The sequence below is a fragment of the Epinephelus lanceolatus genome, chromosome 6, assembly GCF_041903045.1.
Source record: "Epinephelus lanceolatus isolate andai-2023 chromosome 6, ASM4190304v1, whole genome shotgun sequence".
Classification (NCBI taxonomy): Eukaryota; Metazoa; Chordata; class Actinopteri; order Perciformes; family Serranidae; genus Epinephelus; species Epinephelus lanceolatus.
The window spans coordinates 32086933-32106304 of NC_135739.1; the positions used below are offsets into that span (position 1 = coordinate 32086933).

At 40.5% G+C, this 19372-nt stretch overlaps 1 protein-coding gene across 1 annotated transcript in view; it reads right to left on the reverse strand.

The window, feature by feature from the left end:
* Positions 1–1940: 1940 nt before the first annotated feature.
* Positions 1941–19372, reverse strand: part of LOC117254502 (glypican-1-like) — a 50638-nt gene continuing 33206 nt past the window's right edge. The window contains exons 2-10 of the mRNA XM_033622863.2: positions 17117–17275; positions 14815–15032; positions 13758–13931; positions 12037–12202; positions 9068–9198; positions 8173–8310; positions 7492–7622; positions 3970–4145; positions 1941–3591 (exon numbers count right to left, since the gene is read on the reverse strand). Coding sequence (XP_033478754.1) covers positions 3410–3591; positions 3970–4145; positions 7492–7622; positions 8173–8310; positions 9068–9198; positions 12037–12202; positions 13758–13931; positions 14815–15032; positions 17117–17275 — 1475 coding nt within the window. The 3' untranslated portion in view covers positions 1941–3409. The remainder of the gene's footprint in view (positions 3592–3969; positions 4146–7491; positions 7623–8172; positions 8311–9067; positions 9199–12036; positions 12203–13757; positions 13932–14814; positions 15033–17116; positions 17276–19372) is intronic.

Here is a 19372-nt window from a genome sequence, read left to right on the forward strand (position 1 = left end):
GGCTACCACAACGACAATCACCTTTATTCAGTGGCTCTTGCATCCCTGTACACATTATCTTAAATAGTTGTGTATATGTCAGTGTGTAGGTGAACAGCAGACAAAGAGAGGCTGATGCTTCTTATCTTAAAGCCAGCAGTTGGAGGCATTTAGTAAAAGCAGCCACATCTCCAAGTAAGCACATTAGCACTGTGTCTGTTTCTTTTTAAATCACAGGTGAAGACTCAGAAATCGATTGCGGCCCTGCTGGCTGCCACATGAGCACAACAATTATGTTTAAGCTGTCCCCAGAGTTAAGTTACATTTCTTAAATTTGTGCAGCAAGAGTTGTGGCACCTTTTATTCAGAGGTAACTCTCACCTGGGGGACTCAAAATGGTGGTCATGGACAGGCAGCTCAGCTCAGAGTGCCCCAAGTGTCGATAAATCTCCTTCATGTCTAGACAAGTAAAATCAACAGTGTGGTAGACTGTGGCTGCTACAAGTGCCCTTCTACATCTCAGTGAAACTCAGATTTTGCCTTCACCTCCACATCATTCACAATTACAGGACGAGACACGTGATGCAGAAAGAGGACAGATGTTCAGATCAGGTCCGATCAGTCAGAGAAAGTCAAGATACTGATGTTGAGAAATGAAATGTGAACCCTGTACTGAAACATTCGAGACTTCTCCATCATTTAAAGACAGAAACTTGAAGTGAACTCTTTGTGTATGTGCCAGCTGCTCTGCTTCATATGCATCAGGAAAATAAATCATTCATTAACTCCAAACCCCCTGACTGGTGCAGGATTATCATCCCCACACACAGCACGTGGCCCCCTTTTTCTCCAGCAGGGCAACATGAGGCTTTGCAGCGCCTGTTACAAAGACATATAACTCTATTTATAGCTGTAGTGCAGCTGGCAAGTTGAGCGTTCCTGGAAAAACAATGGGGACATCACATAAGTCATTGGGATTCATCCTCTGGGGAACATGAATGTCTGTACCAAATTCAGTCCAGCAGTTGTTGAGATGTTTCAGTCTGGATCAAAGATGTGAACCAACCGACAGACACTTCCCTAGTGTAGCTAAAATGATCAAAATTGAAGTTGCAGAGGCAGAGATGCACCAACTTTTAATCCCTAGTATGGGTTGAGCTCCGTAAACTCTTGAACCTACATTTGCTGTTATGCAACTTAATAGAATAAATTTGTTTGACCTTCCTTTTCAGGTAAAAACCAACATGTTTCAAATTCGATACCCCCGGTTTGTAACCTACACTTTCTGCTCTAAATGTTTTGCCTCCAATCCCAAGCTCATGACTTCCCTATGCCATCTTCTGGCTTGTTTTCTTGAATTTCAGAAAACTCCACCCAGCAGCCCAGCCACCAGAAGAAAATGTTGGCATTGTTTGTTTCTGCATAGCACAAATATATTGCATTTGCAATATATAACGTTACTTAAGTGACACAGTATATGAGCTGACTTTGTTATCAGGAGGTGGAGGGCATGTTGGATAGGCAATGGGGGACGGCATGGTAAGCTGCAGACAACTGTTTAAGACCAACAAACAACAAAAACCGGTTGTGATTTAGTGAGGCATTGCTGTGCTTCCAGTGGCATTTTAGGCAACCCATCGTTGTCTTTCCAGCGTTTGTTTTTTACCATTACTGCTTGTTCTGCCAGGACTGTGCCCCCCAAACTGGGTATTTTAAGCCAAAACGTGATCTTTCCTAACCATAACCAAGTGGTTTTTGTGCTGAAATCTACCACTTGTTAACCACAGAAAATATCAGCTATCTGCTACATAATAACATGCAAATGTAACATATCTGTGGTTTGCAGAATTGCACAATGGCAGCATTTTTTTCCTGTCGAGTGGGTTGCATTCAGAGCTACAAAAAAAAGTACACAATTTTGACCTTTGTGTGCATAATCAAAATGTACATGGCAAAATCAAATGCTACAATCAGACAGAGTTTAATGAATGAAACGTGTCATTAAATACACTTATGGACAAAAATCAGCTTAATACACAACCCCAGTGTGTGTAAAATGTGTGTATGTGCAAGAGACTTGTGTGAATCAGGAATCCCATATGTACCAGAGTAGTAGTGTAGACTGAAGGAAAGGCATGCCGAGTAAATTATGCATCACCAGGCGTATACATGTTGTCAATATTCTGCACACATTCTGAACTGTATGTACAAAAACCTTTTGTTTTCTTAGTGATGCTTTTTTTTCTTTAACATAATGCAGTTACAAAACCTGGTGAGAGGGTTGTCACAAATGTCCAACATAGTCGGGGCAACATCTGCTGTCAAAAAATGTAAAAAAGTGTTAAGTTTAATAAGTGCTTTGGTTTTTACCTACTTTATATCTGCCACTGCGTTGCTTCTAAGACTTCATTTTAAGTTACATAACGCACGTGTGCGTTCAACAAGGAGTCCTCTCTTGCATTACTGCATCATGAAATGTTCTTTGTGGGGATTTTTGTGGTTATTGTAACCAGAAGTGTCAGAATAATGTGCAGATTTCCATCTTCATTGCAGGAGAAAACTAACAGGACCTAAGGAAACAGCTTGCCGGTGCTTGTTTTCAATTCGAGGGTGATGAGTTGTTAAAATATTGTATCCCTTTTTTCCTGAAAATGGTTGGGAAAACAGTAAAAGTGAGGTAAAATCTTGTAATCACAACATTTCATACATTTCAGGAGTGTGATAATTTATCTGCAACATGTCAAACAAATCCTACTGAATGTATCCATTTATGCCAACACACGCCAAAACGTCTGGACGACTACATCACAGATTATGGGGGAATTCATTGCCATTATAATATTATACTGTACATTCATGGCTCAATATGGTGCCAGACTTTTAGCTAATGTACACAAACATTTACAACTTACACAATGTTTGTTAAGGTAGACAACCTTGAGTTAAAAAAAAAAATCAAATTAAAAAAAGCCTTGTTGAACGCACCACATATCAGGGCACTAAACATTTTTTTCGCTGATCTGCCGCCTGCTGACTGGAAACTGGAGCTAAATAGACCTGATAGAGTGTCAGTAAACCATTATCAATATCCCCATCATTTTCATCATCAACAGCCATCACTCTTTGTCATCTTCACCTCTCACATCTCGGTCTTCTTCCAACAATCCATTGAAACCAGCTCAACAAACTGAATCACACCCAAACTAAGACATTATAATTGAGCAAAACTAAATAAAGAATATTGTCACTGTCAATTTTTGCTCCTCTCAGTTAAAGAAAAACGTCGTCCATTCATTTCCCCAAATGTCTTTTTCATTTTTTGGCAAGATTACGTTCCAATCTTTCTCCCCCAAGCAAACCCCTTTTTGTCCATCCCATGGTTCAGCCCTCCTCTAGACCTCAGAGTCTGATTTGAGTCGATGGCGGTCCATCATCGCTGAAGCAGCAGGTTGACCAGTGGGAGCAGGAGTAAGAAGCCACAGAGGCGGGTTCGAGACGCGGCTGCGCCTCTGACACGGTTGTTGTCTGGGGTGTAGGCATACAATCCTGGTCTGTTCCGAGAACAATGACCACTCACGCACATCCCGCTTCCTGAGCCGCTGATGTCATCGCCTAGGGAGATAAAAACATTTTTATTGGGAAATGGTTAATTACTTTATGTTTTTAAAAACATGAGAAAGAGATGCTTTTCTCTTTCATTGTCAAGAAAGTTGTCAACTTCAATTGCTTCTGATAAGCGACCACTTTTCAGTTTGTAAGCAGTAATTACTGAGTGGAGAACATCTGACCTTCATGAATAAAATCAATGTTTTAATTAAGTTTATTAGTCATTAGGTGGGAGTATGGGGTCTGGTTTAACATGGGGAATCAGACCATTACATTACTGTATGTGTGAGGCTGAACAGTTTTTTAAAGGCAGACACTGACCATGTATAAAATATTAACACTGGAAAGTACTTTGTACACTACAAATCTTAGAGAGGTACCTACTTGCATCCTGGAAGTCCACATCGTTGCCATCCAGTGCGTTTTTCAGCCTGTTGCTCATGATTTTGAGTTGCATGATCTGCTGCCGGATAGTCATGTCTGGCTTTGTGATATCAAGCTCCACCTCAGGGTTGTTAATCTGATTGGCCAAGCCGTCACCCATCACCTCTGGAAGGTACCTGATTGGAGACAGGAGAGGAAGGATGTGTGGCAACATCATCATGGTAGTTTTGGTTTGAAAAAAAAAAAAAAATCGTTATGGGTATAAGGGAGACGATCCGGTTAATGAAAGGGTAATTTTGGGAATATTTTGTTTACTTGAAAACACATGCAAGCGGCACTCTCTCAGTGAATCTGCACAGCTGTGCTCAATTTTGTAAATTAGATGTGGCATTTTGTGCTGACAGCGCCTGGTCAGCAGATGAGTACACAAACACAACTCACACAAGCAAACAAACACCCACGTGCTTGTGCTTCTGCTCTTGTGAGGACCCTCAGTGACAACAGTACTCTGCCTACTTTTTCTTTCCCATAGCATGGTTGGAGTTATGATGGACACTTTAAAAAAAAAAAAAAAAAAAAAGGATCAACGCTGATGCAGCAGAAGCAGACCTATCTGGTGAGTTCCACTACTTATACTATTGTAGTTCAAGGGTCAAAGTTCAAGGTGCAATGTTATGACAAAGTAGTATATCTCAATTATATGCATACTCCATGCAACAAATACTTTATAAGGGCAGCTGCAGTACCTATTGAAAGCAAAAAGAAAAGGTATGCTTTATTCATTTCATGCTTTCTTCTCTCTTGTCAAACCAACAGTTCCATTAGAGAGTCAGGTGTCTTATGCTAGTGACAGCTGTAGCAGCCTCGAGCTGCTAACCTCAAGCACAGGCGAGGATCGGGCTGTCAGCTTTTTACTGCCTGAAACTTTGAATGGTTGAAATACTACCACCTCACTAGCATTACTCAAAGTGCTTTTACACTGCTTCAGTCACCCATTTACTGTACACACTGGTGGCTGAGGATACCATACAAGGTGCCACCTGCTTTTCAGTAAATCATTTAAATGCACTCACACACTGGGAGCAATCTGGGGTTCAGTATCTGATAACTGGATGACCCACTCTACCTCCTGAGCTACAGCCACCAACACCAATTCTATCTCACAAAACTATTTACACAAAAAAATTTGTCACTTTGTCAGTACTATGTCATCATATCAGCATGGTACAATTTCACTGAGAGTAAAAAATACATTATCTTTCAATTATTGCTCAGCCCTATTCTTCCTCTAACCTTGATCACCCTCATTTAATTCCAACGTCAATCCTAAAACCAGGTCTAAAAGGACAAGTGGAAGTTTGTTCCATAATATGGTGCCGACACGAACTTTGAAAGTATTGTTGCTTGCTGTAATAATTCCTTCTGTTATACTGGTCAGTAGAAATCTCTTCCTAGCATGCTTCCAGTGGAAGAGATGGGAAACAAAATGCACAGTCCTTTAAGTGCAACAATATCTTTAGCGGAATTTAACATTCGACCTCAGCAGTCTGAGGTAGTCAGATCAGGTGGGTATCTTCCAAAGTGTCTGTCTTTTTAGTATGAATGTTTGAAAATGCATCAGAAAATGATCTCCAAATGGTAAATATGAACAGGTGGAATGATTACAACAACCAAGACCTGTCATATGACCATGTGACAATTCCCAGGGGATGTGTTAACTCCCAAATGTCCCTTTTAAAAAGTGAAAAGTGAAGGAGGGGAGAAGTAAGGTATGAGGAGCCAAAATGACCTCAGATTTGAAAACGCTTTGTTCTCACAAAGATAGAGGTACACGTACACAAACACACACACACACACACACACACAAACACACCATGTGCTTAGTGGTGGGATTTAATTTCCTATTTGAGCTTTATACTTCAACACTATATCTCATCTCCAAATATGAGAATTTATTGGAGTTATCATTTTTTGTGACATTTAGTGAGCTCTCCAGAAATCCACAAGATGTCGCTGTGGAGTTTCAAACGGTTATAACTCACTCTCTGTGCCACACCGACAAACACCCATTTCATATTTCCTTAATCTGTCACACGCAGTCAGTGGTTCATCTATATTTCATGGCCTTTCTCACTTCTTTCTCTCTCTCTCTCTCTCTCTCTCTCTCACACACACACACACACATATCTATATATCTATATATAATTCATGCCTTTTTACTGTCATATATTTCTTAGTGTTCTGCTCAGCACAAATCTCATCAGTTGGCTGCAATCCAACCACTTTAAAGGATGCAAGGTGTGTGTATGTGTGTGTGTGTGTGTGTGTATGAGTGTGTTTGTATGTGTGGAAGCGGGGGGGGGCATACATATCAACATGGCATCAAATTGTTCTATAATCCATTTACACATGGATTAAGGGAGGCTGGAGGGTGGTCATGATTGCATGTGGTGCACAATGTGAATCTCTGCAGGCTCTGGCTGTATGTGGAAGAGATGTCAGTTTATAACATCTTCAAATGAAATTACCATTAACCACTGTTTACAGTCAGTATGAGAAGAAACAGCTTGTTGCCTCTTTTATTATGACAAAAAGGACACAAATGGTCTTCAATGAGAAGAGAACAGGCCTGTGTCATACTGTAGCAACTTTATCAGAAGGTTGTCGCCTCCTCTCCTTGCTTTATAATCCTGACCCAAGAAGTCTCTTTAAGCTTTTAAGCACTGAAGAACATGAGTTTTCTTTCCGTAACGCATCTTGTTTGTGCAGCTGCATGAGTGAAACTTGTGCTGAACAGATTTCAGACCTTGAAAGCGTTTTATTCAACACTCTGCAATACAGTTTTCTCTTGGATGATGGGGGTGTTGTTGGTTTAAAAACTTAGTTGCAGGAAAACAGTCAATGTCTATGAAAGAATGAATGCACACATCATGCATCAGGGATCACATCTCACAAAGCTCATCTGAGGTGAACAGAATTATAACTGAAAAAATAATCAGACACTAAAATAATGGAAAAAACCTCGGAAGAAATATCTTCATGTTGAGGTCAAAGACAATCGAATTGAACTGTATCTAGACATAGTCTGGATTTGAGGGACATTTGGGAGCCACAGGTGAGCTTGGTGTAGTCATGCTTGAAGTCATATTTAAACAAACAAGCTTTTGATTGGTCGGTGACAGGTGATATTTTCCTGGAGCTGGGGCATCCTCACTCTGAAAAGGGTGTGCACCATGTTTCTTGGTTAAAAGACATGCTTACTTGGTGTAAAAAGGTGTGCAACTGGCATTAAGATACATTTCCTCTAGTTTGGTGGGTGCGTGAGAGATGTTACGCAATCAGCAGCGAACATATGGTTCCCATGGAAATTAAGCTCATTTAAAATCTATTGAATTAAAATCCACCATATTAAAAACAGTGTGCTGTGTAACACAGCAGGACGTTCAACACATCACTGTTTCTGTTTATAAACAGTTTGATATGTTTTGTCAGAGCTGGACGCAGCCCAGGTTGCTTCCTCACCTGGCTTTAGTCATGCCGTTCCAGCATTTATCCTGACCGGCGCCTCCTGCTGCCAATTTGCCGCAAAGTGCCACAGGGAGCTGGACCCAGTACTGCCGCATCTCCCTCAGCTTACTGGACAGATCTGACACCTGAGGACAGAGACAACATTTTAGTTTCACAAGTCCAAGTCTAGGTATGGGTATAGAATCCAAAACAAGTCATAATAGGTTTTAAATCACATCACAATCTGTGCTGCTTAAAATAAATGTACATCGTGACTTCCACTGAAATCCACTGTAATACATGGATGGATTTGACAAAGGCACTCAAATCAAACATATACAAAAACAACCTGGGATGTAGCCTGCACATAAGAAAATAAGTGGCACAAGCAAAGCCAGTAATTTCATGCTCTCAAAAGAATGCATCTTTTCATAAACAAAAAAATGAATGCTACAACTAAAATAACCATTTCCTTTTCATAACCATTTCCTACATGTTTACCTTGACCATCAAAGAGAAATCCTGCTGCAAAAGTCATTCATGTGAAATCCCATTAAAATAAGTGCTGACTGTTCCAGGTGGATAGATACTTTCTCACATCCACATGTCCACTCTTCTTTTTTCCTGCGCCTTTAAATGAACTCTAACCATTCATTGAGTAACATGCAGTATAGATATACATGCACATGCACACACCTGCATCTCCAGTCTGAGCCCAGCGGTTGGAGAGGGTTTGTACTCTGATGCAGTCAGGGAGCCGCTCTTCTTCCTCTGCTCATTAAGGGTCGGACTTCCTGTTCCTGGTTCACCTGGAGTTCCACATGTCTGGTACACCTGCATTTACAAGTTTTACATGTGAGATCACACAGCTATAGAAACCACTGTTCAGTCTGTATCGCAACAGTTTGTGAGAACTAAAAAATACCACTAGATGTCGCTGCAGACACGTGTTTCAAACTGTGAGGCTGCTCGGCCACTAGCAGCCACAAATGGGTGTATTGACCACATTTGTTTTTTAAGCCCATGGCCTATGTGTTCAAGACCATAGCAGTGATATTGTCTGCAGTGACAAGTGTTTAAGAGTCAGATAGAAATAGATACATTAAACTGCATTTTATATTAGCGATTTATATGCAAGAGCTTGAAAATAAATTGCACTTAACAAAGTGAAAGAGTAAAGCAGCTTGGCATTGTAAACAAGGCCAAAACTATTCATAGCTGCACTCTCTGCTTGTCCAATAAATGAACATTGATATAAACATCAGGTAAATTATGGGAGGCAAGCAATTTAATAATGCTGCCAAACCTTATTTGAAGGATACATCTATAAAACCAATAAAAGGTAGGGGTGAGAGGTTCGGCCCATCACTGCTGAAGCACATTGTTCAGCTTTACATCAAGTATCCTCAAGGTAAGCACTCTGTGAGGATAATAACTTTGCTTCTGCACACTCCTTAATGATATTTGACCTGAGAACACTGATAAAGAGTGGACACGTTCTGCAGGACTGCAGATGTTAGCTGGCATCTGACTGGAAATAAAATGCTCCAAGGGATATTTTAAAGTGACAAGATGAGGTGAGACCTCTTACTTTTGCTGTGAAAGTGTCCATGTTTTCCTGCAGGTAGTGAACAGCCTCGTAGATCCGAGCAGGGATGGAAGAGAGGACCACATCGAGACTGGGCTCCGTGCTGAAACTAGAGGCCACCTGGATCATGGTGTCTGAATGAAGAAAGAAGCAAAAAGAGAAGAGAAAAAAATTTGGATAAATTTGACAAAACCTGATTTGCTACCAAGCCACTAAATCATAATTTACCAGCATATATCCAGTGTTGGGAATGTTACTTGTGAAATGTAACAGGTTACAGATTACAAGTAACCCTGTTTAAAATGTCGTAAGTAATGTAACTATTTAATTACTTCACCAAAATTATTCTATTTAATTACATTTTTATTATTTTTCTATCAAACGTTTTAAACTGGTCCAGGGGTGATTCTAGGATCAGAGGTTTAGGGGTGCTGAGCACCCAGAGAGCTGCCCGGCCAGGCAAGATAAATTTCACTGTTTTGTACATTTTAACGCAATTTCATTCCCACATTTGTGAAAGTAAAGCACAACACTTTTTGGGAAAGTCTGTGACTAAACCATCAAATCTGATAAAGGTTATTTAAATGCTGAGTCACAGCAAAAGAGGAATGGATTGTAATCATCAAAGAAACATATTGTAACCCTAATTTCTGGGGGAAGACGACTCATTTTGATACAGCAGCTCCTCAACATACACATAAACAGTATGTATGTTTCTGGAGTAAACCAGCCCCCTATAGTGAGTACCAAAAATACCAAAAATACTAATAAGAACATTAAGAAATAAAGTCCTCTCTCTCTCTCTCTTTGTACTGTCAACCAAAAGGCAAATAACCAAACAATGTGTTTTATAGCTATCTAATAAGAGATATAAACTGATACATTGATCCAACTTACAACATCATTCTAGATAGAAAGACCACACACTCTTACCTGAACCTGGCTCTTTTTTTTTTTTTTTTTTTGAAAAAACAATCTTATATCCATGATGAGGCTGTCTGTCTGTCTGTACACACACACACACACACACACACACACACAATAGGAGTTATAATGTTAATGGGCATCCATCCAGTCAGTTAGCTAGTCAGTACCACCTTGGCTTTAATAATAACACATGCACATGTGAGCCCAAGGCCAAAACACACCGACGGCGTCACTGACGCGAGTCAAGGCTGTATTGTTGTTGTTAAAATATTACGTTTCAACCAAGTACTGTATGGTTTTGACACTTTTCTAGCTTGTTAAAAAAGGACATACAGTAAAATAAATAAATAAAAATCTCTCAAATATTAGGGGTGCTGGGATTCAATTTAGGGGTGCTTCAGCACCCCCAAAAATGGGCTAGAAACGACTATGAACTGGTCAATAAAGCTAAAATAATGACTGGAAATGGGCTTTGCCAAAAAAGGCTTTCTGCAGGGTAAAAATATGCAAAGCAACAGAATGAATGCTATATTCCACATACCGAAAATAATGTATTTGGATCCAACCCCTTTGTATTCACCAACATTTTGATTATTAACTGTTATTTAATTACATAATTTTCCCAGTATCTGTAACTCAGTACAATTACATTTATTTCTGTAATTTCATCACATGTAACTAGTTGATCCCTGACACTGCACATATCAGATACATTTATATACACAGCAATTAAATGCATGTTGGATTAATCATGCCTATATGCTTATATCAGTCTTTTTATCTGCAGTTGCATTGTCAAACTCAGTGGACCTCATGCAATAACAACTGTGTATTCTCAGCCTAAATCTCTCTTACCTTTTTCTGAGTATTGTGGCTTGGATTCACAAAACTTGTCATAAAGCTCTTGTTTCAGCCTGATGAATGGTACCTGTTCAACCTAATGAAAACACCCTATAATAAGACTACCTGTTCTTTTCCCACTCAATTTATGGACAAGTTTCATTCATAAAAATGTTACCAAAGAGTAAAAGGAAGCATTTCACACTGCCGAGCTTCAGTCAGAAATTTAACAGTGTCAGTGTAGATTAGAGGAGCCAGACATATTAGAAAATATTAACAGTAAACAGTATCTGTCAACAACATGCCATCAGAGCAGCGTTGCACTGTGACAGAGTGTCAGGACAGAGCTCATAGGCCATGACAAATATGGGAGACACACACGGTATCAACTGAGAAGTGCACACAGGTATTGTTTAACAAAAGGTAATTGCAAAAGCATGATTAAGTTATGAAATGTGTGAATATGTGTTTCAGTTTGTTGGCAGGGTGAATGGGTGATTGAGTAATGTATGCAGGGTGTCACATGGTGTTGAACACAAATTGAAAACCAGGCCGAAGCCAACGAAACAACACTATGGTGCCGAATGAGGGGAAGAGAGCGAACTGATTGAACAGCCAGCTTAAGTAAGCTGCCGCTAGGAGACTGGTCAGGTGCTCCCAGTTGCAGCTACTCAGCCCCGCCCACCAGGACCTGCAAAACACAGCAACAGACAGGGGAAAACACACACAGCAGGCCCCACTGAAGCAGGAGGCCATCACACAGACATAAAGAGGGAGTGGTTTGGATGGGGTGATATTATAGCCTAGGTGATGTTACACTGCTGGATGCAACATTCAACGACAGTGACCTGCATAGGGCAGCTGCTGGAGTGCCAGAAAATATATTTTGAACTAAGTTTGCCTTAATTACTGTGTATATTTTATTTCAGTTCATGTCTGTATCATATTCTAACTATAAATTCATTCAGATTAAGCTGTTAATGTTTTTAGGATCTAATATATGTGTGTGTCCCCTGTGGAGAAAGGTAGACTGTAAAAGGAAACCTAGTATGGGTAGTGTTGGTACATGTCACAAATTCTCGTAAATCATTTGTGTGTGCCACATAAGGACAAATGTGTCCCAGGCATCAACTCAGCCTTCTAAGAAAATCTGGATTATCCCTAGCTTTACTCCTCAGTGTCTTACTTTAATGACTGAATCTCACCTATAAGGTTCTGCCACTCGGGGTCCAGGTCAGCTTGGTTAGCCAGGCAGCCCTTCATCACGTTGGAACAGTAGTTGGAGCAGGGTTTGACAGAGGCTATGCCGCGACAGTGGGGGCAGTAAACCAGCTTCATCAGGGCTTTGGTACACTCTGGACTCAGATGAACCTGTGGAGGTTTGACAGCACAGTTAGCATCACAATCCTCAGGGCCAGCTCTGAAAGAAGACATTTAATAGTGCAAGGGTATATTTATATTAGTCCAGTTTCTTCCTCTCACCTAATTGAACTGTTGTGGGAAAAGTAATTGTTCATAATTTAAATGTGCTTTGTGTATTGGCTACTTAGCTCTTTTTAATAGGTCATTTACTCCATGACTGCCGTGCAATACAAAAAGCTCGAGGAGGGAATAAACAGTAGAGGGCGGTGTTACAACATTATAAGAGACGGAGCCTGAACAAGAAAGCCACGATGGCCCTCCTCCTCTGTCTTTATACAGTACATGGTTTCTGTTACACTGTCAGCCTCTTGTGTATGTAAGTCATGAAAGGTGTCCAGTTCCACAGTGGAGTTATTTTACCACTACCCTGCACAGATGACAGACCAGACCATTGTATTTCCAAGATCATTTTTGCTGACTATTTTTAATTGCATGGTATACAGTTTTAGATTTTCCAGTCGGTTATCATGCATTTATTTACGTGCAGTATGAAAATCAGCCCACAGCCTTTTGAAAGTTGCTTGAGTTGTATACAATCCATCACTGTCAACGTCAAGTCTGCATTAATTTATGTCAATGTTACATTATCGCAGTGTGGTAATGTGGTTGAAGTGCTGATGGGAAAAGCTCTGCACTCCTAACGATAATGTAGCTTTGACAAAAATGGAAGCAGACACGATGATCGCTGTGATAGATTACACAATGCAAGTTAGTTTCAAGATCATCTCTGATTATGACATCAACTGGAAAGGAAAAGAAGCTAATACATGCCTGGAACTGTATGGAAAAATACATTCAAATGTCAGCAGAATATTTTGCTAAATGATTCGCTACATAGGTTAAAACATAAAAAAAATCACTGGTGTGGTCTATTAAATTGCAGAATTGGGATGAAGTTTGTACAGTAAATCTATCCTACAGGGGATGAATGAAGAAAGAAGGGTGTAAAAAGTGTCGTTGTGACCGTATGAGCTACGTCAAACATTAACAATAGACCTAACAACAGTACACAGAAGAAAACAATCACACAGTCACATCAGACAACGCTGCCTCTCTGAGTGTTGGGAAAAAAACTGTACCGAGACTTGAAAAAAAAAATCATCACACCCATAATTTGACAAGACTGTTGTCATCCGTCCAAATGAGAGCTTTGTTCTGATGGCAGTCTGATGCTTCATTTTTGATGATCTTTGTTTTTTTCAGTTTTTTTGGGTGGAGACGTTTTCTCTGACAGTTAGGGTGTGACGACCACGCATCCATCATATCTGCTTTCCTGGGACTCAGCCCAGCAGGCCTCCGTTTCACACAGACACACACACACACACACACACACACACACACACACGATTTTCTCACTGAGACACAAACAGTGACTCTTGAACTCTCAGTTTTTCTCACACCAACAACTGTCTCTCTCTGTCTGACTCACTGTGTCTCTCCTGTTATGTCTCATATACACACACAAACACACACACACACACACACACACACACCGCACACTCACCTGTGAGACCTTCCTGACCACATCTGCGCTGACTATCAGCCCCTGGACAAACGACCTGGCTGTGACAAAAGCCCGGATCAGCTTCACCTTCATGTCCCGTGGGACGTCTCCAAATGGCCGCAGCGTCTCTTGTTGCTTGGCAACACATTCAAGGTAGTCTTCTGACAGGTTGACCTGTCAGACAGACGTGACAGGGGAAATGGGAAGGATAACTTTGTTATTGTTAGTGATTTTATTGACATTTTTCCCTTTCTAAAATAGCATGCAGTGTAGAGCTGGCAGTGAGTGAGGCAAGAGCGGAAAAGACAGGAGATGGCGTGCAACACTGGTCTCAGGCCAGACTCATGTCCAGGAAACATGATCAGCCTCCCGGACACTCTTAAGAAGTATGTTATCATGACAGATTTAAACATGCTTATACCTCTACTTCATATTCATAGAACACAAATAAGCTCTGGTTATGCATTTAAGAGCAACAATAGATCAAAACAGTGCAGGTGACGTACCTAAAAATAGAAATATTGCAAATGTTTATTCTATTTCTGAGCCAGAACAGAAGCAGGAACTGAAGAGAGGCAGTTCAGCCAACAGCTGAATGGATCAGGAGAACTAGTTCACAAAATCCTTCAATCGTGTCGATTCACATTCCAACACTGTAAAATCTGACAAGTGGAACTTACTTTGAAAAATCTAGGAAAGTAAGTGAACATAACTACAGTCTTAAGTTATGTTTACTTTATAGGTGAACATACTTACGTTTTTCCAGGCAATCCCTTTCCTAGATTTTTTTAAGGTGAGATCATCACGTCAGATTTTACAGTGAAGTATTTCCATTCAAATAACTTTCAGTATCATTAATATGATTGTAACCTGGGTATTTTTAAACATCTAAAATGTGACTGAGACTGTAATAATGTGACATACCATCTCCTCTGTAATCTCAGTTATTTAATCAGTGCCCTGGTTTCTGTCTTACTATTTTAATAACTATCCTTTAATCATTCTGTACACCATTGTCTCCCATTCAAATGTCTTCCAGTTGAACTTCTTCACTCACATCTGTGGGGGCAGAGATTTTAAAGGTGCGCTCTAGGAGGCGGGACCAGAACTCAGACAGGGTCTCGTCCAGGTTGAGAGCGGAGCCCCGGTAGTACTGTCGCAGGTCGACGTACAGATCTCCGTAGAGGCGAGTGTTCTGGGAGTACAGGGGCCCGAGTGGAGACAGCGCCTCCTGAAGAGAGCGCTCAGAGCGACTGTGCAGCTCAGTGAAATAAGCTGAGGGGGAAAAGGAGAGTGAGGGGGGAAAGGAGAGGAGAGAAAAGGCGGGACAATTGAAAAGGGAAAGTGAACAAATATAAAGTGTACCAATCATGTTGTCTTTTGTGTCATTTAATAAGTTGATAGAACAGAATAATGAGAGATATAAAAGAGTCAATCTGTTTCAGCTGAAGGGTCAGAGCTCCGAAACCTCTGTAGGTCTGACAAAGAATCACATTTAGTCACAAAATATATTTAAACTTAGAAGTGCACGCAAAAGGGAGGCCTCCAGTTAACTGATTACTGTCATGACAACAGCTACAAAACAAAACTCTCCAAGGACACAGTTTACTTCAGGTACAATAAAGCCATATACACATGAGAAAGCAGAAAATTACAAGTCTATACAGAGTATAAATTTTGTTCCTACAGAAAGATAAGAGGAGAAGATTTGACAAGCAGAGAAATAAGAGGAGAAGGAGGAAGAAAACATCAGAGATGATAACATGGTCTTGTAAAGTTCATAAAGCTAACATGTTAGCAAACAGCTTCCTATTTACACACACAGCAGATGCACAGAAACATTAATAGGAGTCGTGTTTCTGCCCACCTGACTAATGTAAGTCCAATATTCAATCTCTTTTTCTCTCTGTTTTTGTTGTCACTATCTCCTGAGGAAAAATGTTTGGCTCTTTAGCCGTTAAGTGCTCCACCAAATTCACAAGCAAGTCGCTAACTTTGTTTATGCTCTGTTTGGTGATGAGCAGGTAGCATGCAGTGGGTTTATCTGAGCTTTTTTTGTTGGAAAAATAGCTGCCTAAAGCCTCTGTGAATGTCTCTAATGAAAGCAGAGAGACCATAAAACCGAAACTAAAACGCTCTGTAGAGCTGAGGGGAGCTGCAGATTCAGGTGATAATCCTCTGTGGGTTTGTCACCTTTCACGTCACACACAGCCATCTGATCCCTTGTTTAGTTAGAAATATTAATAAGTGCAGCTTTGAGTTTGATTTTATTTTAATAAGAAAATTACCGAGTATATAGCAATTGAAATACTTTTGAAGAATGAAGAAATAAGGAATGTGATTGCTCCTCAGGTCAAGCATATCAATAGACAATGGCCTTGGATGTACTTAAGTTAAATTTCTACCAATTTATTTAACATTTTTAAAGGTTCCTTTGAAATTTGCTTGCAGCCAGATGGATACAAAGCGACACAGAGGTCAAACAGAAAGAATAAGAGAGTCAGCTCGCTGTCTCTGCAGTATATTGGCTTGGGCTTTTCCCTCATGCTTCAAAGGCTGTGGACCAGTGCCAGCCTGTTCTAACCACAACCAGATGGGCGGCCACATTAACTGCTACTGAGGTGGCCTGCTGCCTTGAGACTAATAATACTGTCCTCCTCCTCCTCCACCTCCTCCTCCTCCTCCTTCTCCTCCTTCTCTGACTAGTCCTTCTCCTGCTCCCTATTTCTTCTTTCCTCATTTTTTATTTTGACTCACTTTCTACCTTCCTAATGACACATTTCTCACTTGCCACATTCGTCTGTCTCCCTGTTGTTAGCGGTGGCACTTCTCAGTCTTTCCTTCTTTTCCTCCTCCTCCCTCCATCACTCTCTTTCTCTGATGTGCAGTGATCTGCAGCCTCGGCTCCTCAGTGGGTCAACTGCTCATTAGCTGAACCAGCCACTGCCCCGGGGGACACCCCTCTGTTTGTGTGTGTGTGTGTGTGTGTGTGTATGTGTGTGTGTGTGCCCCTTCGAGATCAGGGGATCGGCTTATCACGTTTCATTGTGTCTGGCTGACTCCGCTCTCATTATAACACCCAGTCAGGGGTCCCCTTGACGCACAGGACACAAACACATCCTCCCTCACACATGCACACACAGAAAAAAAACCCAACCATCCCTGGGAAGCTGCATTATCGAGCGCTGAGCACAGTCAGAGCTTGTACCAAACACAAATTCACAAATAGACAACATACTATTGTCATACTCCTCTGGGCCCGTCGTTGAAGCTGTGGTATTGAGCTCAGCCAGTAATGAGCATCTATCCTGCAAAAACACACACACATGCACACACACACAAAGACACACCCTACTTACTGTCGAAGCTCCTGTGGAGAGCGTTGAAGGCAGACTGGAGCGATCTGCCAGCCTCTCTGATCAGTCCCTCGGTCTCTCGTGTGCTCAGACTGCCCAGGTTCTCCTCCATGGCGCTGGTACAACAGGTTGGACCCTGAGGACACATCCTCAGATGTTCACCTGCATGGTGGGGAAGACACAGAGTCAGAGTTAATTACGTTAATTGTTTTATAACTATTTAATTTAATCACTGCATATGTCAGCTCTTTAACATGCCCATTTACTATCAAATTAGCCTCAAGATCAGACTAAGTAAATGGAAATACAATACAATAATCTTTATTAACGACACTTGTGATATGGCTCTATGGCAATGGTAGTCGCTCCAACACTTTGATGCAGACTGGAATATCTAAAAAACTACTGGATGAATTGCCATGAAATTCTTAACAGACATCCATAGTTCCCAGACTTAATTGATCGTCTGACTTTTGGTCTAGCAGGGGGTTGACATTTGGGGTTCTGCAAGAAATGTCTTGACAATATTTGCATTGACTGCTGTGATTTGCTTTTTTCAGACATTCATGTCTCCCTTACTGCCCTCAGGATGAAAAACTTGGTTTATTTCCTAGTAACTGAGTCTAACATCTTACCTTCAGGTAAAAAAAAATTAAGGTGTCCTGTACTTTAGTTTATGACCAAATCCTAAACCAACGCCATTGCAATCACTCTAAGCTGTACTTTGTGTGTTGGTAATTAGTAAAATGGTAAACATGGTAAAGATTATATAGTGCCTGCTAAACATTACCATGTTAGCATTCTCACTTTCTGAGCTCAAAGCACCGCTGTGCCTGTAAGATGCACTATATGACAATGAACTGGTTACTGGATCTGCATACAGGTGCTCCACCAAATTCATGCCTCCATCTGATGGTCTGTACATGATATGACAGATTATCAGTGTAACAATAATGTCCATCAATTATTCAGCACTATAAATGAACCAGTATTAATTATGAGCACTTCAGATATTAGTGTATATAATTCTGCCAATAGTTATTTCCCTTTACCTAATTACAATCTGGACTGGAGTGTTTTTCCAGTGTGTTTCTGCTACTTTTGCTAAAGTAATGGATTTGAGTGCCTCTCAGTCCACTGCATTAATCATTTATTAGAATCCTTTTATTTATACAGTAGTTTCCAACCAGAAAAGCACTCTGTACAGTAAATACAGTACACTTGATCTATATATAGCAATCATGTTTGTTTTTCAGCTGTTTGTCTCTATTCTATGCACTGGATGTTCTGAAGCTGTGTGTTTGTGTTACTGTACATTTGCTTAGGCCAGTATGTTGGTAGACTAACAACCAACTGATTGAAGTTCATTGTATTCCAATACATGTCATTGATAAACCTAAGTTAGCATTTTGCAGACGCCACTGGTGTGAACCAGAGGGCCAGGGACCTTTATTACATGTTATCCCTCATTTCCTGCCCCCTCTTCAATGGTGGAAGAAGTACTGAGATGTTTTACTTAAATAAAAGTAGCAACACCACGTAATTAAAATTACATTACAAGTTGAAGTTGTAAAGTAGAAAAGTACAGAAATACTGGAAGCAAAACACTGTTTTTTCTATAACAATCCATCACATTTTATAAAATAATCTTATATTTTAGATCAATAGATAAGATAAGATAAAGAAAGGTTAAAAAACAAACGAAAATAAAACTACATTAACCTTTTTCAACCGTATCATGTTTCAGCTTACAGGACAAAATGTTAGTTTGACCAGAGCTGAAATACTAAAACTCTGCAGTGATAATAAATAATAACAATAATGATAATAACAATAATATCATTTGTATAGCACTTTAAAGGTACTCAAAGGCACATGACATGGCAATAAAGCATGATAATTGCTGAGAATAATGAAACCGAAAATGTAAAATGCAGAATAGGAGTCTAGAAAATTGCTCGCCTTCAACATTTGTTGTCTATGCTTATGGGGATGCTCCCACAGGGGAGAATAAAAATAAAGATCTTTTTCCTACACACCTACACACACACACACACACACACACACACACACGCACACACGCGCACACACGCACACACATGCACACACACATTCAAATATACTTGTACACACACACACACACACACACACACACACACACAGAGTCTGCCAGACAGCCTAGAAAGCAGTCTGCCGCATCAGTCTCTTGACAGACTGTGTGTGTGTGTGTGTGTGTGTGTGTGTGTGTGTGTGTGTGTG